Source organism: Leptodactylus fuscus, chromosome 1 (assembly GCF_031893055.1).
Source record: "Leptodactylus fuscus isolate aLepFus1 chromosome 1, aLepFus1.hap2, whole genome shotgun sequence".
In the NCBI taxonomy this organism is placed as follows: Eukaryota; Metazoa; Chordata; class Amphibia; order Anura; family Leptodactylidae; genus Leptodactylus; species Leptodactylus fuscus.
This window is the reverse complement of record NC_134265.1, coordinates 155160453-155186642: the sequence shown is the minus strand read 5'-3', so window position 1 is coordinate 155186642 and position 26190 is coordinate 155160453. Positions and strand designations below refer to the sequence as shown.

Sequence of the window (26190 nt, the reverse complement as noted above, 5' to 3'; positions counted from 1 at the left end):
TCGAATAGTCGAATATTGAGGTTTACTCGAATCGAATATTTCAGTACTCGCTCATTTCTACAGCTGATCAGTGTGGGGATACTGATGACTTATCCTGAGGATAGGTGTTAATTATCTAAATTCACCCCTGGCTCAGAAAGACCCTTGTAGACAAAGGAACCACATAGTAAAACGCAGCTAAATAACACTACGACAATTTGTAATTTTATTCTGCAGCATTGAGCTTTTGCTGTGTTTTTCTCTGCTTTTTTCTTCCCTTACTAAATATACTCGTCAGAAACACCCCTCTGATGGTACTTTTTTGTAGTTTTGTTCTGTGAAGGAGGGCATTCCTCACCACCTTGTGATAATGCTAAACTGTGTGGCCAGCCCCCCTACAGTGCAGCAATATCGGCATCTGAAACTTACCAGCATTGTTATATATGGAAATGGGGCAGATACCTGCAAAACACCATCAGATTTGCAATGATATATAACATGCCCTATCTTAGAAGACATGAAAGGTTCCCTTTAAACATATCCTGAGCAAATTATGAAATTCATCAAACAAGTAATTTGTTGTATAATAGTCTTCTTTATTTGTTCTATATAGTAGTCAGCAATGAGGATCAGTTTATTACTGAGAGAGATTTGAGGAAGCTGGAAGCTTGAGTGGGCAAAATGGCAAATGCAATTTAATGTAGATAAATTTAGCACTGGGTAAAACTACCATAGAAAAAGACTTGGGGATATTAGCTGATAGTAAACTTAACTTTAGCAACCAGTGCCAGACAGCTGCTGCAAAAGCAAATAAAATCATAGGATGTATCAAGAGAAGTATAGATGCTCAAGAACATAGTTTTGCCTCCTTACAAATCACTGGTCAGACCACACATGGAATACTGTGCACAACTTTGGGCACCTCCATATAGAAAAGACATAGTTGAAGTAGAGTTGGTGCAGAGGAGCACTACCAAGATAATTAAGAGGATTGGTGGATCAGAGTGTAAAGAAAGGTTATCAAACTTTGGGGATATTCAGTTTGGAAAGAAAGCTGCTTACAAACGGGGGGGGGGGGGGGGGGGGGGGGGGCGGGGGGGGGGGGTTATACTCGGGCTATACTACATCTAGTTGAAAAAAAAGATTTAAATTCACAGTCAGAGCAGTAAAACTATAGAATTCGCTGCCTCAGGATGTTGTGAGGCCTGATAACTTTTACAAGCTTAAGAGGGGACTGGATTCATTAGAAACTAAAAATATCACTAGTTGCGGGAACTAGGTTTTTTGAATTCTATGTTGTTCCAGGAATTTTTTTTTATTCTTCTATTTTAGGAGTTGAGAAGAAATGTATTCCCATAAGGCAATTGGCATTTTGCTTCGTAGGGTTTTTCACCTTCCTGTGGATCAACACGTAGGATTTTACCATAGGTTAGACTTGATGGACTTGAACCTTTATTCAGATTTTTTAAGTCTATTACTGAGGTTTTCTGGAGGTTTATGTGATCTCATCTTTGAATTATACAGACTTTGTAGGGATGAGGGTGCAATGTGACTTTTGCCACATAGCTTGTATTAACTTCTGTGACTCCTTCTGGAAGCTGAAATCTGAATGCCCTCAGCAGAGTAATAAAGAAAATGGACAATTCAAATCGTGCCAGTTGCTCTCCCATACATACTCTGTGCCCTGTGAACAAAATATATTGAGTTAGTCCATATGTATTAAAGGCTATATTTACAATGCTTGACCGTATATCAAATGACCATGTTCAGAATTTTATCCTACTTTTTATTCTACACACAATAACATTTGTCTCTCAATATTGGATTGAAAGTGGCCAACCCTTTTAAACGGGACCTTTCGTGTCCTCATGAAAGTGCGGTTTTATATACCACTAGAAAGCCGATAGTATGCTGAATTCAGTGCACTGTTAACTTTCCCGGTATGTGCCCTGGTGGAGGAGATATCTATCTGTGCCGTTAGTTTTGGCACTGATCTCTCCCCACTGTTAGAAGAGCGTTCCTCACAGCTCAGCATCATCCCAGGGCAGTACGGAAGGCCCTCTCTGACAGTGCAAGGATATGTTACAGTACTGTCAGGGAAGGGGGGGGGGGTTCTTACAGCCCAGCGATGACCCTCAGCTATGAGGAATGCCCTTCTGACAGTGACAAGAGATCAGTGCTGAAAATAATGACACCAATATCTCCTCCAACTGGCACATATCAGGAAAGCCGACAGAGTTCTGAGTTAAGCAAACTGTTGGTTTTCTAATGGTATAAAAAAAAACGCACTTTAATGAGGACATGAAACCGCTTTAACCATGACCATGACCATGAGACCTATTTAAGGTTGCATTCTAATTTAGTGTGATCACATTTGGATGGAACACTGCCCGTATGCGGCCTACAAAGATCACACATATAATCTTGCAATGGGTGGTGGCATATTCTTTGTTTCTAAATTCAGGTTTTGTGATGCAGTTTTTAAAGATACAACCAGGAGTGTGTCATAATGGCAGAAAACACATAATTTGGCATTTTTTGTTTTAAATCCAGTCCAGGTTTTGGTTCCTGAATGTGTAAGCTCACCATCAAAGCTGTATCCACTCTTGTTACAGCCACATTTTTAAATTGACTACTGTTAAAAGTAATTGATTTTTATTGGCCAAGCAATTTTGCGGCTATTTATGGCATGGCCAGTGATAAACAGTAGAGATGAGCGAACACTAAAATGTCCGAGGTTCGAAATCCGATTCGAACAGCCGCACACTGTTCGAACAGATTTCGAACCCCATTATAGTCTATGGGGGGAAATGCTCGTTTCAGGGGTACGCAAAATTCGATAAAATCATACTTACCAAGTCCACGAGTGACGGTCGGGCAGGATTCTGCTTGAAGTCCTCTCCCGGCGCAGGGTCCCCGCGTCTTCTTCCGCGTGGAATTCACTCTGCCTAGGCATCTGGCCTAGGCAGAGACAACTGCGCATGCGCGGGCATGCACGCGCATACACGCGCAGTCGGCTCTGCCCAGGCCCGACGCCTGAGCAGAGCCGACTGTGTATGCGCGTGCATGCCCGCGCATGCGCAGTCGGCTCTGCCTAGGCCGGATGCCTAGGCAGAGTGAATTCCACCCCGAAGAAGACACGGGGACGCAGCGCGGAGAAGACTTCGGAAAGGTAAGAGAAGAACCAGTGTTGATTGGCAGAATGTATAGCATTCTGCCAATCAACGCTGGTTCTGCATCGAACCTTAAACTTCGAACAGCTAGTAGTGTTCGATCGAGTACGAGTATTTCGAATACCGTAGTATTCGATCGAACACCTACTCGATCGAACACTACTCGTTCATCTCTAACAAACAGGCTTCATTTAGCTGGCAGTAATTTTAAAACTGTGCCCATCTGGGTGTTGGTGCCCCTTAGCAGTCATGTGCCCACAATGTTAGGCTCCGTTCCCACGTTGTAACGCGCAGCTCATTTAGACATGTATACACGTGTCAGAGCGAGACGCTTCAAAACAGATCCCATTGATTTTACGTGTCTAAATGAGCGGCGCATTACTCCGTGGGAATGGGGCCTTAGATCTAATAACATGTTTATCTCACCTGCAGAAAATGGGAGGAAAGCCTCATTTGATTTAAAATTTCCATCTTTGTCTAAGAAATGTTTGGGGTTGAACTTGTATGGAGTCTCCCAGTACTGGGGGTCATGAAGGACAGAGTCCAGATTGGGCAAGATATTTGTGTCCTGTAACAATGAAAGTAGTCAGCAAATAAGTCAGAATTGTAAACAGGTTATGTATAGGGCAATTATTTCTCATAAACAGTGCTCCGCATAAATGGGTGTATTCCCTATGTAAATTAAGATTTTAATCAACATCTCACTGATCACAAGAACAATTTCCAAAATTGTGACAATAGTGAATTTTGTAGAATATTTGTTTAACCCATAACATGAAAGTAAGGTTAATAATATAACTTAGATTACAAAATCTTCAGTTTTGCTCAAATTAACAATAATACAAAAATGAATAGACCCTACAGCAAAAATTACTACATCTAGTATTTTGTATGACCTCCAGGATTTTTAATGACATCAACAAATCTTCTAGGCATGGAATGAACAAGTTGGTGACATGTTGTATCTATCTTTTTCCATTCTTGAAGAATAACCCATTTTTAATGCCTGGATGTTGGATGGAGAGTGATGATCTATTTATGTCTTCAGAATTCCCCATAGGTGTTCCATTAGGAACAGATCAGGAGACATACTTGTCAATGGAATCACTTTCATCCTGTTCTTCTTCAGACACTCCCATGGCTTCAGATATGTGTTTTGGATCCTTGTCATATTGGAAAAGTGTATAACAACCAAGGGCATGGAGTGATTGTAATTAGAGATGAGCGAACACTAAAATGTTCGAGGTTCGAAATTCGATTCGAACAGCCGCTCAATGTTCGTGTGTTCGAACGGGTTTCGAACCCCATTATAGTCTATGGGGAACAGATACTCGTTAAGGGGGAAACCCAAATCCGTGTCTGGAGGGTCACCAAGTCCACTATGACACCCCAGGAAATGATGCCAACACCTCTGGAATGACACTGGGACAGCAGGGGAAGCATGTCTGGGGGCATCTAACACACCAAAGACCCTCTATTACCCCAACATCACAGCCTAACAACTACACACTTTACACACTCAATACCACCTCTCTGACAGTAGGAAAACACCTTGAAACATGTGTATTTGGCACTTGCAGTGAGGAGAGCTTGTCACCAGCAGTGAATTTGGCCCTTGTAGTAAGTTGAGGTTGGCACCAACATTTGTTTTGAAAATCAGGGTGGATTGAGCCTCTAACCAGCAGAGTTTGGGCAAATTCATGGTGGAGGGAGCCTCTAAAAACCCCAGTTTGGACCAATTCATGGTGGAGGGAGCCTCTAACCAGCCCAGTTTGGGCAAATTCATGGTGGAGGGAGCCTCCAAAAAACCCAGTTTGGACCAATTCATGGTGGAGGGAGCCTCTAACCAGCCCAGTTTGGGCAAATTCATGGTGGAGGGAGCCTCTAACCAGCCCAGTTTGGACCAATTAATGGTGGAGGGAGCCTCTAACCAGCCCAGTTTGGACCAATTAATGGTGGAGGGAGCCTCTAACCACCCCAGTTTGGACCAATTCATGGTGGAGGGAGCCTCTAAACAGCCCAGTTTGGGCAAATTCATGGTGGAGGGAGCCTCTAAAAAACCCAGTTTGGACCAATTCATGGTGGAGGGAGCCTCTAACCAGCCCAGTTTGGACCAATTAATGGTGGAGGGAGCCTCTAAACAGCCAAGTTTGGACCAATTCATGGTGGAGGGAGCCTCTAAAAACCCCAGTTTGGACCAATTCATGGTGGAGGGAGCCTCTAACCAGCCCAGTTTGGGCAAATTCATGGTGGAGGGAGCCTCTAAACAGCCCAGTTTGGGCAAATTCATGGTGGAGGGAGCCTCTAACCAGCCCAGTTTGGACCAATTAATGGTGGAGGGAGCCTCTAACCAGCCCAGTTTGGACCAATTAATGGTGGAGGGAGCCTCTAACCACCCCAGTTTGGACCAATTCATGGTGGAGGGAGCCTCTAACCAGCCCAGTTTGGACCAATTCATGGTGGAGGGAGCCTCTAAAAAACCCAGTTTGGACCAATTCATGGTGGAGGGAGCCTCTAAACAGCCCAGTTTGGGCAAATTCATGGTGGAGGGAGCCTCTAAAAACCCCAGTTTGGACCAATTCATGGTGGAGGGAGCCTCTAACCAGCCCAGTTTGGGCAAATTCATGGTGGAGGGAGCCTCTAAAAAACCCAGTTTGGACCAATTCATGGTGGAGGGAGCCTCTAACCAGCCCAGTTTGGACCAATTAATGGTGGAGGGAGCCTCTAAACAGCCAAGTTTTGGGAAATTCATGGTGGAGGGAGCCTCTAACCAGCCCAGTTTGGACCAATTCATGGTGGAGGGAGCCTCTAAACAGCCCAGTTTGGGCAAATTCATGGTGGAGGGAGCCTCTAAAAAACCCAGTTTGGACCAATTCATGGTGGAGGGAGCCTCTAACCAGCCCAGTTTGGACCAATTAATGGTGGAGGGAGCCTCTAACCAGCCCAGTTTGGACCAATTAATGGTGGAGGGAGCCTCTAACCACCCCAGTTTGGACCAATTCATGGTGGAGGGAGCCTCTAAACAGCCAAGTTTGGACCAATTCATGGTGGAGGGAGCCTCTAAAAACCCCAGTTTGGACCAATTCATGGTGGAGGGAGCCTCTAACCAGCCCAGTTTGGGCAAATTCATGGTGGAGGGAGCCTCTAAACAGCCCAGTTTGGGCAAATTCATGGTGGAGGGAGCCTCTAAAAAACCCAGTTTGGACCAATTCATGGTGGAGGGAGCCTCTAACCAGCCCAGTTTGGACCAATTAATGGTGGAGGGAGCCTCTAAACAGCCAAGTTTGGACCAATTCATGGTGGAGGGAGCCTCTAAAAACCCCAGTTTGGACCAATTCATGGTGGAGGGAGCCTCTAACCAGCCCAGTTTGGGCAAATTCATGGTGGAGGGAGCCTCTAAACAGCCCAGTTTGGGCAAATTCATGATGGAGGGAGCCTCTAACCAGCCCAGTTTGGACCAATTAATGGTGGAGGGAGCCTCTAACCAGCCCAGTTTGGACCAATTAATGGTGGAGGGAGCCTCTAACCAGCCCAGTTTGGACCAATTAATGGTGGAGGGAGCCTCTAACCACCCCAGTTTGGATCAATTCATGGTGGAGGGAGCCTCTAACCAGCCCAGTTTGGACCAATTCATGGTGGAGGGAGCCTCTAAAAAACCCAGTTTGGACCAATTCATGGTGGAGGGAGCCTCTAAACAGCCCAGTTTGGGCAAATTCATGGTGGAGGGAGCCTCTAAACAGCCCAGTTTGGGCAAATTCATGGTGGAGGGAGCCTCTAACCAGCCCAGTTTGGACCAATTAATGGTGGAGGGAGCCTCTAACCAGCCCAGTTTGGACCAATTCATGGTGGAGGGAGCCTCTAAACAGCCCAGTTTTGGCAAATTCATGGTGGAAGGAGCCTCTAACCAGCAGAGTTGTGGGAAAGCAGGGTGGAGGGAGCCTCTAACCAGCAGAGTTGGTGGAAATCAGGGTGGAGGGAGCCTCTAACCAGCAGAGTTGGGGGAAATCATGTTGGAGGGAGCCTAGTATTAGCAGAATTGTGCAACGCTTATGGTGGATGAGTATGAGGATGCGGAGGAATTGGAGAGGTTGAGTACAGACATGGAGTTTCATGTTGGGGTGCTTTACACAGGTGGGCACAAAAATGAAGACTCTATCCAGTGGTGGTTCATTTTTATCAAAGTGAGCCGGTCGGCACTCTCAGCTGACAGACGGGTGCGCTTGTCAGTGATGATGCCACCGGCTGCACTGAACACCCTCTCAGATAGGACGCTGGCGGCAGGACAGGACAGCACCTCCAAGGCATATAGGGCAAGTTCAAGCCACAGGTCCAACTTCGACACCCAATACGTGTAGGGCGCAGAGGGGTCGGAGAGGACAGGGCTGTGGTCGGAAAGGTATTCCCGCAACATGCGCCTATACTTCTCACGCCTGGTGACACTAGGACCCTCCGTGGCGGCACTTTGGCGAGGGGGTGCCATCAAGGTGTCCCAGACCTTAGACAGTGTGCCCCTCGTTTGTGTGGACCGGTGAGAACTTGGTTGCCTACTGGAGGAACTGCCCTCCCTGCCGCCAACGTCACATGCTGGAAACATCTCCATCATATTCTGCACCAATTGCCTGTGGCAAGCATTGATGCGATTGGCCCTCCCCTCTACCGGAATAAAAGACGAGATGTTGTTTTTATACCGGGGGTCAAGGATAGCAAAGATCCAGTACTGGTTGTCCTCCATGATTTTGACAATACGCTTGTCGGTTGTAAAGCACCCCAACATGAACTCAGCCATGTCTGCCACAGTGTTAGTTGGCATGACTCCTCTGGCCCCACCGGAAAGTTCAATCTCCATTTCCTCCTCATCCTCCATGTCTACCCATCCGCGCTGCAACAATGGGACGATTCGAAGTTGCCCGGAAGCCTCCTGTATCACCATCACATCATCGGACAACTCTTCTTCCTCCTCCTCCTCCTCCTCCTCCTCCATTAAACGCAGTGAAGCGGACAGATGTGTGGACCTACTCTCCAGCTGTGACGGATCGGATGCTATCCCTAACTCCTCTGTGTGATCTGAGTTATCCCTGATGTCAATCAGGGATTCTCTCAGAACACACAAGAGCGGGATTGTAAGGCTCACCATCGCATCCTCAGAGCTCACCCTCCTTGTGGACTCCTCAAAGACCCGTAGGATGTCACAAAGGTCTCTCATCCATGGCCACTCATGGATGTGAAACTGAGGCAGCTGACTTTGTGGCACCCTAGGGTTTTGTAGCTGGTATTCCATCAAAGGTCTCTGCTGCTCAACCACTCTATTCAACATCTGAAACGTTGAGTTCCAGCGTGTGGGGACGTCGCACAAAAGCCGGTGTTGTGGCACATGCAGGCGTTGCTGGAGAGATTTTAAGCTAGCAGCGGCTACTGTCGACTTGCGAAAGTGGGCGCACATGCGCCGCACTTTCACCAGTAGCTCTGGAACATTGGGGTAGCTCTTTAGGAAACGTTGCACCACTAGGTTGAAGACGTGGGCCAGGCATGGAACATGTTGGAGTCCGGCAAGCTCCAGAGCTGCTACCAGGTTCCGGCCGTTATCACAAACGACCATGCCTGGGCCCAGGTGCAGCGGCTCAAACCATATTGCCGTCTCATCGAGGAGGGCATCCCTCACCTCGGAGGCAGTGTGCTGTCTGTCCCCCAAGCTGATCAGCTTCAGCACAGCCTGCTGACGTCTACCAACGCCAGTGCTGCAACGTTTCCAACTCGTAGCTGGGGTCAATCTAACAGCGGAGGAGGAGGCGGTGGCGGAGGAGGAGGCGGTGGCGGAGGAGGAGGCGGTAGAGGAGGAGGAGGAGGGGGGTGTTCTTCTCGTGTCCCTGCCAGGAATGTTAGGCGGGGAGACGAGGTACACCGGGCCAGTTTGGGAAGCAGTCCCAGCCTCAACTACATTCACCCAGTGTGCCGTCAGTGAAATGTAGCGTCCCTGTCCGCATGCACTTGTCCACGCGTCGGTGGTCAAGTGGACCTTTGTGCAAAGCGCGGAACTAAGGGCCCGCCTGATGTTGAGTGACACGTGCTGGTGCAAGGCGGGGACGGCACACCGGGAGAAGTAGTGACGGCTAGGGACGGCATAGCGAGGTGCCGCAGTTGCCATCAGGTCCAGGAAGGCGGGAGTTTCAACAAGCCGGAACGCCAACATCTCCTGGGCCAGCAGTTTAGCGATGTTGGCGTTCAAGGCTTGCGCGTGTGGGTGGTTAGCAGTGTATTTCTGCCGCCGCTCCAATGTCTGAGAGATGGTGGGTTGTTGTAAAGAAACGCCTGATGGTGCCTTTGATGGTGCAGGAGAAGGAGATAAGACAGGACCAGGGGAGGATGAGGTAGAAGTCAACAAAGTGGCGGAGGCAGATGAAGTGGTGTCCTGGCTCGTCCTCTGGAGTGCATCGCCAGCACAGTCAGCAGTGGCAGTGGCAGAGGCAGTGGCAGTGGCGTGAACGGCAGGCGGCCTTTGTCCTGCCGTTGCTGCCTGCCACTGATTCCAGTGCTTGGATTCCAAATGACGGCGCATTGAAGTGGTGGACAGGTTGCTCTTCTCAGAGCCCCTAATCAATTTCGAGAGGCAAATTGTGCAGACAACACTATATCTGTCCTCGGCGCATTCCTTGAAAAAACTCCACACCTTCGAGAAACGTGCCCTCGAGGTGGGAGTTTTTCGGGGCTGGGTACGAACTGGAACATCTTGGGAGATTCCGGGTGTGGCCTGGCTTCGCCTAAGCTGCTGACCTCTGCCTCTGCCTCTAGCTACCCTTTTTGGTGCTGCACCTGCCTCAACATCCACACTACTTTCCCCGCTTGACATCCCCCCTGTCCAGGTCGGGTCAGTGTCCTCATCATCCACCACTTCCTCTTCCAACTCCTGTCTCATCTCCTCCTCCCGCACAATGCGCCGGTCAACTGGATGCCCTGACGGCAACTGCGTCACATCATCGTCGATGAGGGTGGGTTGCTGGTCATCCACCACCAAATCGAACGGAGATGGAGGAGACTCTAGTGTTTGAGCATCTGGACACAGATGCTCCTCTGTTAGGTTCGTGGAATCGTGACGTGGAGAGGCAGGTTGAGGGACAATGAAAGGAGCGGAGAACAGCTCTGGGGAGCAGGGACAGTTTGGGTTATTGTTCTGTAAAGCTTCGGAATTTTGGGAGGAAGGAAGACAAGACTGTTGGGTAATAGGAGGAGAGGAGGCAGAGTCTGACTGGCTGCTGGACAATGTGCTGTAAGCGTTCTCTGACAGCCATTGCAAGACCTGTTCCTGGTTCTCGGGCCTACTAAGGTTTGTACCCTGCAGTTTAGTTAATGTGGCAAGCAACCCTGGCACTGTGGAGTGGCGCAATGCTTGCTGCCCCACAGGAGTAGGCACGGGACGCCCTGTGGCTTCACTGCTACCTTGCTCCCCAGAACCATTCCCCCGACCTCGCCCACGGCCTCGTCCACGTCCCTTTCCGGGAGCCTTGCGCATTTTGAATTCCTAGTTAGAAATTGGCACTGTATACCAGTAGTAAAAATTGTGGGTGCACGTAACCCCAATATATTCTTTGAATTCCCAGTCAGACACTGGCACTATATGGCAGTAGCAAGAAATGAGGGTATTTGTATTCCCAATATACTCTTTGAATTCCCAGTCAGACAATGGCACTGTATACCAGTAGTAAAAATTGTGGGTGCACGTAACCCCAATATATTCTTTGAATTACCAGTCAGAAACTGGCACTATATGGCAGTAGCAAGAAATGAGGGTATTTATAACCCCAATATATTCTTTGAATTCCCAGTCAGACAATGGCACTGTATACCAGTAGTAAAAATTGTGGGTGCACGTAACCCCAATATATTCTTTGAATTCCCAGTCAGAAACTGGCACTATATGGCAGTAGCAAGAAATGAGGGTATTTATAACCCCAATATATTCTTTGAATTCCCAGTCAGACAATGGCACTGTATACCAGTAGTAAAAATTGTGGGTGCACGTAACCCCAATATATTCTTTGAATTCCCAGTCAGAAACTGGCACTATATGGCAGTAGCAAGAAATGAGGGTATTTGTATTCCCAATATACTCTTTGAATTCCCAGTCAGACAATGGCACTGTATACCAGTAGTAAAAATTGTGGGTGCACGTAACCCCAATATATTCTTTGAATTACCAGTCAGAAACTGGCACTATATGGCAGTAGCAAGAAATGAGGGTATTTATAACCCCAATATATTCTTTGAATTCCCAGTCAGACAATGGCACTGTATACCAGTAGTAAAAATTGTGGGTGCACGTAACCCCAATATATTCTTTGAATTCCCAGTCAGAAACTGGCACTATATGGCAGTAGCAAGAAATGAGGGTATTTGTATTCCCAATATACTCTTTGAATTCCCAGTCAGACAATGGCACTGTATACCAGTAGTAAAAATTGTGGGTGCACGTAACCCCAATATATTCTTTGAATTACCAGTCAGAAACTGGCACTATATGGCAGTAGCAAGAAATGAGGGTATTTATAACCCCAATATATTCTTTGAATTCCCAGTCAGACAATGGCACTGTATACCAGTAGTAAAAATTGTGGGTGCACGTAACCCCAATATATTCTTTGAATTCCCAGTCAGAAACTGGCACTATATGGCAGTAGCAAGAAATGAGGGTATTTGTATTCCCAATATACTCTTTGAATTCCCAGTCAGACAATGGCACTGTATACCAGTAGTAAAAATTGTGGGTGCACGTAACCCCAATATATTCTTTGAATTACCAGTCAGAAACTGGCACTATATGGCAGTAGCAAGAAATGAGGGTATTTATAACCCCAATATATTCTTTGAATTCCCAGTCAGACAATGGCACTGTATACCAGTAGTAAAAATTGTGGGTGCACGTAACCCCAATATATTCTTTGAATTCCCAGTCAGAAACTGGCACTATATGGCAGTAGCAAGAAATGAGGGTATTTGTATTCCCAATATACTCTTTGAATTCCCAGTCAGACAATGGCACTGTATACCAGTAGTAAAAATTGTGGGTGCACGTAACCCCAATATATTCTTTGAATTACCAGTCAGAAACTGGCACTATATGGCAGTAGCAAGAAATGAGGGTATTTATAACCCCAATATATTCTTTGAATTCCCAGTCAGACAATGGCACTGTATACCAGTAGTAAAAATTGTGGGTGCACGTAACCCCAATATATTCTTTGAATTCCCAGTCAGAAACTGGCACTATATGGCAGTAGCAAGAAATGAGGGTATTTGTATTCCCAATATACTCTTTGAATTCCCAGTCAGACAATGGCACTGTATACCAGTAGTAAAAATTGTGGGTGCACGTAACCCCAATATATTCTTTGAATTACCAGTCAGAAACTGGCACTATATGGCAGTAGCAAGAAATGAGGGTATTTATAACCCCAATATATTCTTTGAATTCCCAGTCAGACAATGGCACTGTATACCAGTAGTAAAAATTGTGGGTGCACGTAACCCCAATATATTCTTTGAATTCCCAGTCAGAAACTGGCACTATATGGCAGTAGCAAGAAATGAGGGTATTTGTATTCCCAATATACTCTTTGAATTCCCAGTCAGACAATGGCACTGTATACCAGTAGTAAAAATTGTGGGTGCACGTAACCCCAATATATTCTTTGAATTACCAGTCAGAAACTGGCACTATATGGCAGTAGCAAGAAATGAGGGTATTTATAACCCCAATATATTCTTTGAATTCCCAGTCAGACAATGGCACTGTATACCAGTAGTAAAAATTGTGGGTGCACGTAACCCCAATATATTCTTTGAATTACCAGTCAGAAACTGGCACTATATGGCAGTAGCAAGAAATGAGGGTATTTATAACCCCAATATATTCTTTGAATTACCAGTCAGAAACTGGCACTATATGGCAGTAGCAAGAAATGAGGGTATTTGTATTCCCAATATACTCTTTGAATTCCCAGTCAAACAATGGCACTGTATACCAGTAGTAAAAATTGTGGGTGCACGTAACCCCAATATATTCTTTGAATTACCAGTCAGAAACTGGCACTATATGGCAGTAGCAAGAAATGAGGGTATTTATAACCCCAATATATTCTTTGAATTCCCAGTCAGACAATGGCACTGTATACCAGTAGTAAAAATTGTGGGTGCACGTAACCCCAATATATTCTTTGAATTACCAGTCAGAAACTGGCACTATATGGCAGTAGCAAGAAATGAGGGTATTTGTATTCCCAATATACTCTTTGAATTCCCAGTCAGACAATGGCACTGTATACCAGTAGTAAAAATTGTGGGTGCACGTAACCCCAATATATTCTTTGAATTACCAGTCAGAAACTGGCACTATATGGCAGTAGCAAGAAATGAGGGTATTTATAACCCCAATATATTCTTTGAATTCCCAGTCAGACAATGGCACTGTATACCAGTAGTAAAAATTGTGGGTGCACGTAACCCTAATATATTCTTTGAATTCCCAGTCAGACACTGGCACTATATGGCAGTAGCAAGAAATGAGGGTATTTGTATTCCCAATATATTCTTTGAATTCCCAGTCAGACAATGGCACTGTATACCAGTAGTAAAAATTGTGGGTGCACGTAACCCCAATATATTCTTTGAATTCCCAGTCAGACACTGGCACTATATGGCAGTAGCAAGAAATGAGGGTATTTGTATTCCCAATATATTCTTTGAATTCCCAGTCAGACAATGGCACTGTATACCAGTAGTAAAAATTGTGGGTGCACGTAACCCCAATATATTCTTTGAATTACCAGTCAGAAACTGGCACTATATGGCAGTAGCAAGAAATGAGGGTATTTGTATTCCCAATATATTCTTTGAATTCCCAGTCAGACAATGGCACTGTATACCAGTAGTAAAAATTGTGGGTGCACGTAACCCCAATATATTCTTTGAATTCCCAGTCAGACACTGGCACTATATGGCAGTAGCAAGAAATGAGGGTATTTGTATTCCCAATATATTCTTTGAATTCCCAGTCAGACAATGGCACTGTATACCAGTAGTAAAAATTGTGGGTGTATATAGCCCCAATTCTATTGCTAGGGGACTTGCAGGGTATTTCTGGGGTGAAGGTGGGGGGGCACACCGTTGGAACGGGTATCGGGGTATATATCGGGTATACGGGAATACACTGACAGTGTATTCCATTCAGGATCCTGGGAAAGCTGGGTTGCGGCGATTGAGCCCGTCAGTGCCACGTTACACTGACAAGCTTCTCCCTGGAATTTAGCTCTTACAAGAGCTGTTGGTTGTCTTCTCCTTCCTATCCTAGCCTGTCCCTGCCTACCCAGAATCTAAGCCCTAGCTAGCTGGACGGAAACCTCCGTCCTCGGTGAATTGCAAGCTCAGAATGACGCGAACCTGGGCGGCGCTGTTCTTTTAAATTAGAGGTCACATGTATTCGGCAGCCAATGGGTTTTGCCTACTTTTTTCAACGTCACCGGTGTCGTAGTTCCTGTCCCACCTACCCTGCGCTGTTATTGGAGCAAAAAAGGCGCCAGGGAAGGTGGGAGGGGAATCGAGTAATGGCGCACTTTACCACGCGGTGTTCGATTCGATTCGAACATGCCGAACAGCCTAATATCCGATCGAACATGAGTTCGATAGAACACTGTTCGCTCATCTCTAATTGTAATATATTCTCTTTCAGTACAGAGCAGGACATGTGTAAATTCATGATACTATTAATGAAATGCAGCTCCCCGACACCAGCAGGTCTCAGCCCCACATAAGGACTCCGCCATCACTATGTCTCACTGTAGACACCATGCATTTTTTCTTTCTACTCCTCTCCTTTGCCTTGTTACCAGTTCCAAAAACATTTATCATGGTCTCAATCACTTCAGATTATAGAGTCCCAGTAGTCTTCATATTATTCAGCATGGGTTCTAGCATGTTGTAGGCATGCTTTATCGTGCATGGACCTTAGGAGAGGGTACCTTAGTGGATGACACCCCTGAATGCCATTACTATGAACAGTATGCCATATTGTGTAAAGGGAAACAATCACCCCAGTTTGGCTTTCAACTTCTTTAGCTAACTGCAAGGAGCTTGCACGACAATTTTCTTCAACCCTTCACATTAGAAGACGGTCCCAATTAGATGTTAATGTTTGTGTAATGCCTGTATGTCTCTGTGAGATGGTTTCAGATCCATCTTTATTGCAGCTAGGTATTATTTCAGCTACAGTAGTCTGACTGTTAAGTAAAGCTTTGCTGATTTTCTTGTAGCCTTCACTTTTTTTGTGTCAAGAAACTGTTTACTTTCTCAAGTCTTGTGAAGTTTCTCTTCCATGTGGTGCCATTGCTGACAGCATGAAATGAGGGTGTGGGGTGTCCTTTGTTAAGTAACGCCCTTTTATAGCCAACTGCTTGCTGAACTCCTGCTTAATATAGAATTAGTCTCATATATGGTTGAATTCTTCTTAATATTTTAGAATTTTGTAGTCTAAACTTTAACTTTGTTCCTAAGACTTATATTTTTATATATTCACACTGGCTTTAGTTCAAAACATAGCATTAAAAACTGCAATATTTTATTCCAAAAATGCTATGTGTGAAACCACACTGAACAGAAAAGAGAACAGAAAGGAACAGAGCAGTGGCGTAACTAGGAATGGTGGGGCCCCGTGGCGACCTTTTGACATGGGCCGCTCCCCCTCCCGACCGATGCCGAAGACCTCGACCAACCCCCTCCTACGCATTCCTGCATGCTCTATTATACCCCATAGTGGTCCCTGCACACAGTATTATGTCCCTCAGTGGCCCCTCCACACAGTATTATCCCCCTTAGTGGGCCCCTCCACACATTATTATCCCCCATAGTGGCCCCTCCACACAGTATTTTCCCCCATAGTGGCCCCTGCAAACAGTAATATGTCCCACTTTGGACACCCATAGACAATTATTATACTCTGGGGTCTTTTCAGACCCCAGAGTATAATAATCGGAGACCCAGGGAGAGAAAAACATAAAAAATTCTGTTACTCACCATATCTCCCGGCTCCTACTCTGTCGGCCTCCGAAGTAGTCCATCTTCAATGACGTCAGACGTCACATGACACGGGACGCAGGCAGGGGTCATGAGACGTCAGACGACTAGGCCGAAGCCTGCCCGGATCGTGGAGAGGTAAGTAACAGTGTTTTTTATGTTTCTTCCCTCTCCCAGTCCACCGATCATTATACGTGCGGGTCCGAAAAGACCCCCGAGTATAATGATAGCAGTGGTAGCGGCTGTCACCGGCCCCTAATGTCCCGGGCCCTGTGCCAGCTACCTCTGCTACTACGGCAGTAGTTACGCCCCTGGAACAGAGACATAGCAATGACTATAGAGGTGTCCTCCATTACCTTTCTCTTTGAACTAAGATATCCCAGAATTAGTTGGCCAACTTGACAGACTTTGAAAAAAAAAAAAAAAGCTGATTTTTTTTTTTTTTTTTTTTTTTTTAAATTAAAGCTTTTTAAATTGTGCAGTGATTATAGGACATCAAAATTCAAAAGAAAAGGTAAGGGAGGACACATCTGTATGGCATTCTCAGAATTCTCTAACCTATATACTTCAGAAACTATTACTTGAAAATAAAAATAAAAATACTTTTATACTCAGTCAGCCATCTCTATAAAGCTCTGTTCACATTAGTTTTGTATACTATTATTAATCAGGTTTACACGTATGCTGAATCTGTTTGCATATGACTACTGGCATTACAGATTGAAAAACACTGGAAGCCCCAAACACTAATGCAAAGGAAACTTCCATCCATAATATTTTTACATTATATGTTCTTATTTTCCTGTAGGCTCTTAGAGCTCAGACACACAGCGAACATAAGTACTTACCTTTTTTATAGAATAACCATCAAGTGTAATGTCTCTTATGTTGCGTCTTAAGGTTCCAGTGCCTGCAATGTTCGCAAAACGTTGAATTTCATGAATCACAGCATTGATGTAAGGAAGCCTCCTCCTGTCTTCATACGTAATCGCTGAAGAGTCTTGAAGAACCTCATCTAGCTCTTTATGTATCTTCTCTGTGATTAGAAATGACGGCATGTTAGTGTCTGGTTTAGTTTGTCACAGAATTAAAAATAGGAAAATCTTTTGTCTATTATGACTATTTTCCATTGAACTCTAAAACCTGGATGTGTCTTATAAAGCAACAAATACAGTATATATAAGATGGCAGTAATTGCTCAAACCTTCCAGTGATGGACTTATATGTGGTTTGATATTTTTTAAAATATACACAATATTAATATTGGCATATTATTCTTATGATTACTGTAGTTACTTTTTATTAGTTTATATTTAGTCTTGTTATATGGGACACTTCCACATAAATGAACTCCATTTACACACCCTGTATATCCGGAAAAGCCAACATGAGCATGATAGCCCACTGTAAGGTAGTGGCTGTAGTTTCAGTTCCAGCAGTGAAGAGATCAACCACCACTTGTAGAAGATTTGCCATATCATATGTGGAGTCTGGATCACTGTTTGTCTGAAAGTAAAACACATCATCATTTATAATGACTGGTCCAAAAGACCGAAACAGCACTGTACATAGCTGGGAATCTGTTCCTTTTGGAATAGAAATACTAGTTTGGCAATAAAGCCTGCATCATGTCAGTAGGCTTATTGACTGAGTCAAGCATGATGTTAAGGGGGCTGTCCCTAGAGGGCAGAATATAGAGGCACTGTTCTCCTAATTACATCCTGGAGAATAGATTTGCATATTTTTTACCCAGAATCCCTAGCGGAGCAGGAATGACTTGTAAGTCCGTACTGCCTATGTAGGCACACACTCTCCCTAATGTATACGATTATCCCCTGACCCTGGTCTATAGTCTCTCACTCTGCCAAATCAGTATCCCTGTGCTATGCTGAGGAGGTCCAAAAGACCGAAACAGCGCTGTCCATAGCTGGGAATCTGTTCCTTTTGGAATAGAAATACTAATTTGGCAATTAAATCCGCATCATGATAGTAGGCTTATTAACTGAGTCATGCATGATGTTAAGGAGGCTGCCCTCTAGAGGGCGGCATACAGAGTGCACTGTTCTCCTAATTACATCCTGGAGAATAGATTTGCATATTAATGTATAAGGTCTGATACATATATGGCATAACTATATGTAATATACTGTATACCTGAGGTACATAGCAATGTTGTATCACAATACTGCATATGATAAGCCCCATGTGTAAGTATTATTAAAATTAATATATATTGTACCATGTCCTCAGCTCTGTGCAGTGACTGTATTCACTCATATTGGTCCCTGTCTACTATGAGGTTCAATTCTTAGTTACAAATTAACCTTTTTTTGTCGTAAGAAAGGAAACACATATAAAAGGGGAAAACATACAAAACCTCTAATCTTGAAAAACTCCTTGAGGCTAAAGCCCCATGTAGCGGGCCGCAGCCAAAAAGTACTTCGGGAAAAACTGTGACATAAATGCATTGCGGTTTTTCCTGCAGTGCTTTTAACAGAAAGCTCCTCACAGTTTTCCTCTGCAGACTTTCTACTTCCATTATGCCTATATGGAAAACACCAGCGTTTCCGTAGTTGTAATTGACATGCTGTGATTTGCAAAAATGCGCCGTTTTTTTGGAATCACTGCATGCCCACTGCGGATTATTTTTTGCAATGTGTGGATGAAATTTTCAGGGACTGTAAAATGCTGCATTTTTTGTGGCACAATCGCAGCATTTACACTATGTAGGTCCCCTGCCTAAGGCCCCACGTTGAGAAAACACATCTTTTTTTTTTTTTTATTGCATATTTTGCTGCAGTTTTTTGAGCCAGGAGTGGATTGAGAAGGAGGTAGAAGTATAAGAAGATTCCTATATATTTCCCATTCCTTTTGTAATGGAAAAAAGGACCAGACATGGACCCGCTGATGCATCTGGCACGGACATACAGCGAATACACTTGATAAAGGGCTGTGCGAAGCCCGAAGCACGTAGTGTTGTTTTGCCAAATAAACCCGTTACGAATTATATTGTGGTGGAAGCACAATTCCTGTGACTTGGTCTCCCGGCGGGTCCATGTCTGGTCCTTTTTTCCATTGCTGATACACACCTTGGGGTGTCTTGGAATTTTCCGCAGCTGTAACCATCCCCACTTAGAGAGGAACCCTCTGTTGATCGGTTCCAACGCCTACCAAAGGTTGTGTGAATACAACCTGATCAGGTGAGAACCTGTCTTATATTAAATCACCACTGGAGTTTAGAATTACTACACTATTGGCCGCTCGGTGTCTTTTCTTGTTCTTTGAGTACCATTCCTTTTGTAGCCACTCTTGGCTTTGGCTCCCAAAAAAGGCAGCAAAATCTGCAACAAAAAAATTTCTGCAATGTGGGGCCGCAGCTTTCAATTTTGAATGATGCCTTTGCAACCATTACTATACCTTTGTAATCTGTGCCAAGTAGTGGTATATGACATCATCGGGCTCCTCTGGCGATTCTGTTTGTTGGTGAATTCTGATTTCATTCCTCACAAAATTAGACATATATTCGTGATTTTGAAATGCTCTCTGATGTGGACCTGGTAAGTGCTTCATCAGCCAAGGAAATGAATCATAAAGCTGTGAACAAAATCAGTGATATCTATATTATAAAGGAACCTTTTGAGACTCATTGATTTGTATTAGAATATCTGCAGTACAATTTAGAAGGGTATAGTGCTATGCTAAGGCCATGGACAGAGTTTGGATGCAGTGCTGCTATATGTCAGTGTTTCACAACCTTTTATTGGCGAACCCCTGAAAAAAAAATCCTTGGTGCACACCTACCAAATAATTTTTGCCGAAAGACAAAAATAATGACAGTTTTGATGTGATTTACAGCTGGAACCATTACGGTTTTTCCTTACGTCTTAATGCTCCTCTATGGTCTCCCGCTTGTATAACCCGCTATTCCCAGAGGGTATGACATCTGCAATGGTCCGTGTAGTCTGCCGCAGGCTTGCTGATATGATTGATCCCACTACCTTGGAGCCTTTTACTTATCTCACGTACATTTTGCACCTCCCTGAGTGGTTCCATATCAGCAGGTTGTTAATTTTATTTGCTCTCTTTATGGAGGCTTATGGGATCCTCCTCGACCCAGTTTGAGAGACTCTACAAGGCTGGTACCTCTGCTAAGGGTCTAATGTCCGCTATATACCAAATCCTCTCCCACCCGGAGGATAGAGACCTTCCTCAATCAATTGTTATATGTCTCGTTGGGAGACAGTCACTGATCTCATATGTTCAATGGCAGATTATCTGGTCTACAGCCTCGAAATCCTCAACATGCGTAACGTTTAGGGAAATGCAGTTGCAGTGTAACAATGCCGTGGGCTCCTTGTATCATATCTTCTGGGAATGCCCCGGGATTCTCAAATTTTGTGCTGACAGAATCTCTCTTCCTGCAAGGGGTGTCTGTGAGCCCTTGGACATACCTTCTCAACTTGCCTCCTCACTGCTGTTTTTATATTTATTTACCACTACATAGCTAAACATTGGAAGTCTTCAGCCTCACTCCCCCCTCTTCCATGAGAACAAAATTAATATCCCAAATGAATGAGGTCCTTCGCCTGGAATTTCTGACTGCCACTTTAAATAATACAATCGAGAAATTTCAGACTAAATGGGACCCATGGGACACATTTTGTAGTTTGCAAGGTCTGTGAAATCCCCCCATAATACCCCCCTTTCCTGACCCTCCTGTTTTGCCCTCATGTACTCTTCTCTTGTTTTGCAGTTTTGACGCAATTGTTTCTGCATCACAACTCCAAAATGTGAATGCACCCTCAAAGCTACACTATCCTATAAGTACCACAAAACTGGTACTATCACCAAACTACCTTTGTGGCTCCACATATTGTCATGCTCCCCAGTGGCCCACTATGCAGTACATGCTCCCTAGTGGTCCACAGAAACATAATAAATAGTGTTGAGCGAGTAGTATTCGGCGAATACCTCGCCGGCATAGGAATGCGTGTAATCGGCCAAACACCAAGGGGTTAAACGCATTGAATCTTTGAAGCGTTTAACCCCTTAGTGTTCGGCTGATTACACGCATTCCTATGCCGGCGAGGTATTCGCCGAATACTACTCGCGCGACACTAATAATAATGCTTCCCAGTGGACCTCAGACACCAAGTAATGATCCACAGTGGCCCCCAGAAACTAATAATGCTCCCCAATGGCCCACAGATACCTAATAATGCTCTCCACTGACCCTCAGACACCTAATAATACTGTCTACATTTAATAATGATTTAGTAATGCTTAAAGAGAACCTTTCTTGTCCTCAGGCACATGTGGTTTTATATACCGCTAGAAAGCTGACAGTGCAATGAATTCAGAGCACTGTTGGCTTTCCCGTTATGTGCCCCGGGGCTGGAGATATCGGTGCCATTATAACAGCACAGATCTCTGCCCACTGTACGAAGGGCATTCCTGACAGTCTATCTGGGCTGTGAGGAACATCCCTTCTGACAGTATTCGTCCATAGCCCTATATTGTCAGGGGGGCGTTCCTCAGAGCCCAGCTAGACTGTCAGGAACACCCTTCTGACAGTGGGAAGATATTGGTGCTGTTATAATGGCACCGATATCTCTAGCCCCAGGGCACATAACGGGATAGCCAACAGAGCGCTGAATTCAGCGCACTGTCAGCTTTCTAGCGGTATATAAAACCGCATGTGCCTGAGGACATGAAAGGCGCTCTTTAACAGGTGGCCCCTATAAACCTGACTTACAACTCTTGGAAAGGACAAATGCATTTGGTTTATTTGCTTTCACCTGGTAGAAATAAAATGGACACAATGGGGCAGATTTATTAAAATGGTCTAAAAAAAAAATCTGCTTTAATTGCCCATAGCAACCAATAACAATGCACCTTTAATTTTTCAGACGCAGATAAAATGAAAGTTGTATTGGTTGGCATGCTGTATAACCACTTTTTCATAGGTAATTCTATAGTAAAATGTACTTACTATTGCAGACTTTGAGCCCAGGCTATCGATGAGAGCATGATTTATTTCTACCAATTTTTGGAAAGTTGGATCATCGATGGAGAAACGATGTCCAAACACAACAGCAGAAATGACATTTGCAACAGCATGTACAATGAAGTTTGACGCATCTATGGGTTTACCTATATGTAGAAAAAGACATTAAGCGCCAATATTTAGCAACTTTCTATACAAAAAGAAAAGATATTCCAAATAAAGAAGTCCTTAAAGAGGACCTTTCATCAGATTGGGCACATGCAGTTCTATATACTGCTGGAAAGCTGACAGTGCACTGAATTCAGCACACTGTTGGCTTTCCCGATCTGTGCCCGGTGTAAAGCACTATTGGTCCCGGGACCGTAGCGCTTTAGTGTCAGAAGGGCGTTTCTGACAGTTAGCCAGGAACGTCCTTCTGCCTCGCGGCACCTATCACGCTGTACTGTGGAGTGGGGAGGAACGCCCCCTCCCGCTCCTGATAATACTCGTCTATGGATGAGCTGTGTGAGCAGAGGGAGGGGGCGTTCCTCCCCGCTCACACAGTACAGCGCGATAGGCGCTGCGAGGCAGAAGGACGTTCCTGGCTAACTGTCAGAAACGCCCTTCTGACACTAAACCGCTACGGTCCCGGGACTGATAGCGCTTTACACCGGGCACAGATCGGGAAAGCCGACAGTGCGCTGAATTCAGCGCACTGTCAGCTTTCCAGCAGTATATAAAACTGCATGTGCCCGATCTGATGAAAGGTCCTCTTTAAGGCACATGCCTTCATTCTGGGTCAACAGGAATGAATAATCCATCGCTCTAATCAGGAGAGGGCAAAAATGGCCCACATTATGTTCATAATGACAGGTCTGCATTAAAGGGAGTCTATTATCTCCCTTGGAGAAAAACAACTTCAAAGTCTTATGCAAATTAAGCAGTTGGTGCACTGGAGGTCTGCCTTCAGCTCCCTGGGGCAATGTTCTTACCACCTAAGACCCCTATCATCTCACCCCTGCAGAGAAAGTTGACTCCCCCATTGGTATGACATCAGCCATCCTACTTGAGCTACAAAAGTAGTGCTGCAGAGATGAAGCCCTCACCTCCAGTGAATCAACTACCCCAGTTGTTTAAGACTACAAAATTATTTTTCTCCAAATCTTCAAAAGTGACATACATAAAAAAGTATGTCATCTATCACTGTAATATACTCTGTAACATGGTGGTGGCAGTTGTATATGCTTGAGGGGGGTGGTAGAGACTCCCTTTAAAAATAGTTTGTCACATAAAAAAATGAGAGTATGAAGTCATTTTTCTAGAGACAATGGCCAAATTTACTAAAACAGCCGTACCCAGAAAGTGCTCAAAAATGTGTATCAACGTAGCACATATTTGGTGCACTATGACACATCACAGCTGCTATATCCTACTCGTGAGCGATAAATTTAGACATTCCAGGGTAGGAAGATTTTGGAATAAACTGGCAACAAATGTTAAAATACCATTTTGGGCTTGTAAAATCTCTACAAGACTCTGAGCTTCATCCTGAATTCGAGCCTCTATTCCACGTTTTCCTAATCCAAGATTCCTTAAAGTCATCAAGCCAAAACGTCTCTGCTGTTTCCAGCTGTGTCCATTTGACACCACAATACCTAAATATTGGAGAATAAAAAAGGTAGATAGAGAAATATTTTCAATTCTGGTCATCTTTAGTAATAACATTTAATAAAGGGAGTCTGTCAGCAGGAAAATCATGACCAAAGTAATGACAGTATCTTGCAGTGCTACTTGCACACTTTCCAAATATGTCTTAGTTATTCAGTTTTGCAATTCCGTTGTCGAGAAAATTGCAGTTTTATGGAGCTGAAGGCTGAACAAAGCCATATTTGGAAAGTGCATACAGAGCACTACAAGGTACTGCCATTCCAATTTTCCTGCTGACAGACTCCCTTTAAATTATATTGCTTTTCACAATTTAGAGCCTAGTTGCACTGGAAAATTGGCAGCACTTGTATCTTTGATATAGGGTCAGTGTTGTTACTTCTGTACTACAATTCAAGTACTCCCTTGACAAGTGACATGGGTTCCTACCTTTTCCATGTGTCATGTCTTTCATTAAGTTGGTAATTGGGCGCCCAGACATCTCTTCAGAGTGAGAGATAATCGCATTCTTCACAGTCTTGTATCCATGTAATATTATGAAAGGTGTCTCACCAAGCCAAAGAGTGTATATATTCCCATAATCTTTAGCAAGCTGTGTAAAAAGAGTAGTAATGAAAGATAAAAGGTTAAGGTGTTCCCAGATATGGCCTATTTTGTAAACCAAGTTTTTATGTGAAACATTTTTTCAGAATTGTTGATTTTATTTTTCATTTTTCAAGTCCTTATCTATATTTATAAAGGTACTATATTCAGCAATTTTCATTCTGGCCATTAAATCCTAATAATAAATTGACACTTTTCATTGCATTTTCATTACAGCAGTTATTGTATTTACATCTCAAACAAAATAGATAGGATCACAATAGAAGTTCACACCCTTGCAGATAACACCTATAATGCCTCATTGTATCTACTGCTGACAATAGATGATGTCACAAATTATATAATAGAATACAATTTTGCAATATACTTTCTATATCCATTCCTCATGGTGTTGTAAATCTCTGCTTGCTGTCATTCTTTGTTTGCTTCTAGTGGATAAAAATCAGTCCATGGTCACGTGATGTACAGTCCATGGTCCTGTGATATATACACAGGGGCACAGCTCTTTACAGTCACAGACATCTGCCTGGTAACAATTGTGCAACTGTGTGTACATATCACATAACCATGGACTGATTTTTTATCGACTGGAAGTTAACAAAAATTGACAGCAAGCAGAGATCTACAACACCATGAGGAATCGATATAGAAAGTATATTACAAAATTGTATCTTGTAACTTGTATCTTGTAATTTTACATTATACAGGCAACAACATTATTTGATGAAAATGGACAACCTCGTTTAGTTTGATTAAAATGTGACAATAATGACAATACCTTACTGAGTGTTTCTGGATGTAAATTGAAGCGCATGGTCCAAAGATTCCCAATCAGTGGGAGCGGAGAAGGTCCAGGAGGGAAACTTCTTGCCTTCCATCTCAATTGTAAGTACTTGCCAAAAATGAGGAAAAACACAAATGTTAACAGGACCTGTTGAATAAACCACATAGTCTCTGGACAAAGGGAACACAACAGGAATATGACACTATTCAGGTCTAGCCTTTTCCTTCCTAGGCTGGTTGGACATTTATATACTGACATTTTGATTCCTCCTTTTGTCAATGATTAACTGTCATGAACGGTGTTTTAGCAATGCTGGCTACAGCTCAGGTAGTGACCAAATTGTAGATATGGATACAAATAAAATAAAGCTAAAGATGCAGGTCTGCGCTAATAGCGACAACCAGTACTAGATACTGGTCAGCAGGTGGACGCAGAGAGTAAATCATAGTCGTACGGTCCGGGTTGTCATCAAGCGGAAAACGCAGTACAGTAGGTAATCCAATTGGAACGTCAGGCAGACCGAGTCGGTAACAGGAATGGTCAATCAGTACAAAACAATAATTCAGGAAGTGGAGGTCTAGAGGAAAGCCGGGGTCATAATCAGGAGCAGGCACAGTACAAAATGAGGAGGCAAAGGCAAGGGGGTCAGAAACACAGGTAATCAGAACACAAGAGAATGCTTACAACCAGGACACTAGTACAACTGAATAGCTAGTGACGAGCCGGAGCTAGAGCCCACCTTAAACAGGCTCCAGCTCGCCACTAGGCTGAAAACCGAAAGTCCCCCGTCCGGCTCAGGAGAAGGCTGGCAACTCCCGCACAATGTTGTGGAGATTCTGGTCTGCTTTCTGAGACTAGGATGCGAGGGACCTGGGAGCGCAGGAGGAGGAGAGCTGGCAGCCTCCACACGGCGCCACGAAGGCTCTGGCCTTGCTCCTGACAGG

At 44.3% G+C, this 26190-nt stretch overlaps 1 protein-coding gene across 1 annotated transcript; it reads right to left on the bottom strand.

Annotated features, from left to right (window-relative positions):
- Positions 1 to 1078: 1078 nt before the first annotated feature.
- On the bottom strand, positions 1079 to 25411 carry LOC142194473 (cytochrome P450 2J2-like). Its single transcript, XM_075263623.1, has 9 exons — positions 25241 to 25411; positions 24289 to 24451; positions 23700 to 23849; positions 22201 to 22361; positions 19626 to 19802; positions 17573 to 17714; positions 17057 to 17244; positions 3579 to 3720; positions 1079 to 1663 (listed from the first exon to the last, which is right to left on the bottom strand). The coding sequence occupies exons 1-9, from the start codon at positions 25409 to 25411 to the stop codon at positions 1485 to 1487; spliced, it is 1473 nt and encodes a 490-aa protein (XP_075119724.1). The 3' UTR covers positions 1079 to 1484.
- Positions 25412 to 26190: the final 779 nt, after the last annotated feature.

Bases quoted from the DNA above. Each gene is read 5' to 3' on its own strand.
- LOC142194473 (XM_075263623.1), bottom strand. From the start codon at position 25,411: ATGTGGTTTATTCAACAGGTCCTGTTAACATTTGTGTTTTTCCTCATT. The intron at 22,362-23,699 runs GTATTTTAACAT...TTCTACATATAG, and splicing joins GATTTTACAAGCCCAAAATG to GTAAACCCATAGATGCGTCA. The intron at 3,721-17,056 runs GTAAGTACTTAT...TCATTGTTACAG, and splicing joins ATGGTTATTCTATAAAAAAG to GACACAAATATCTTGCCCAA.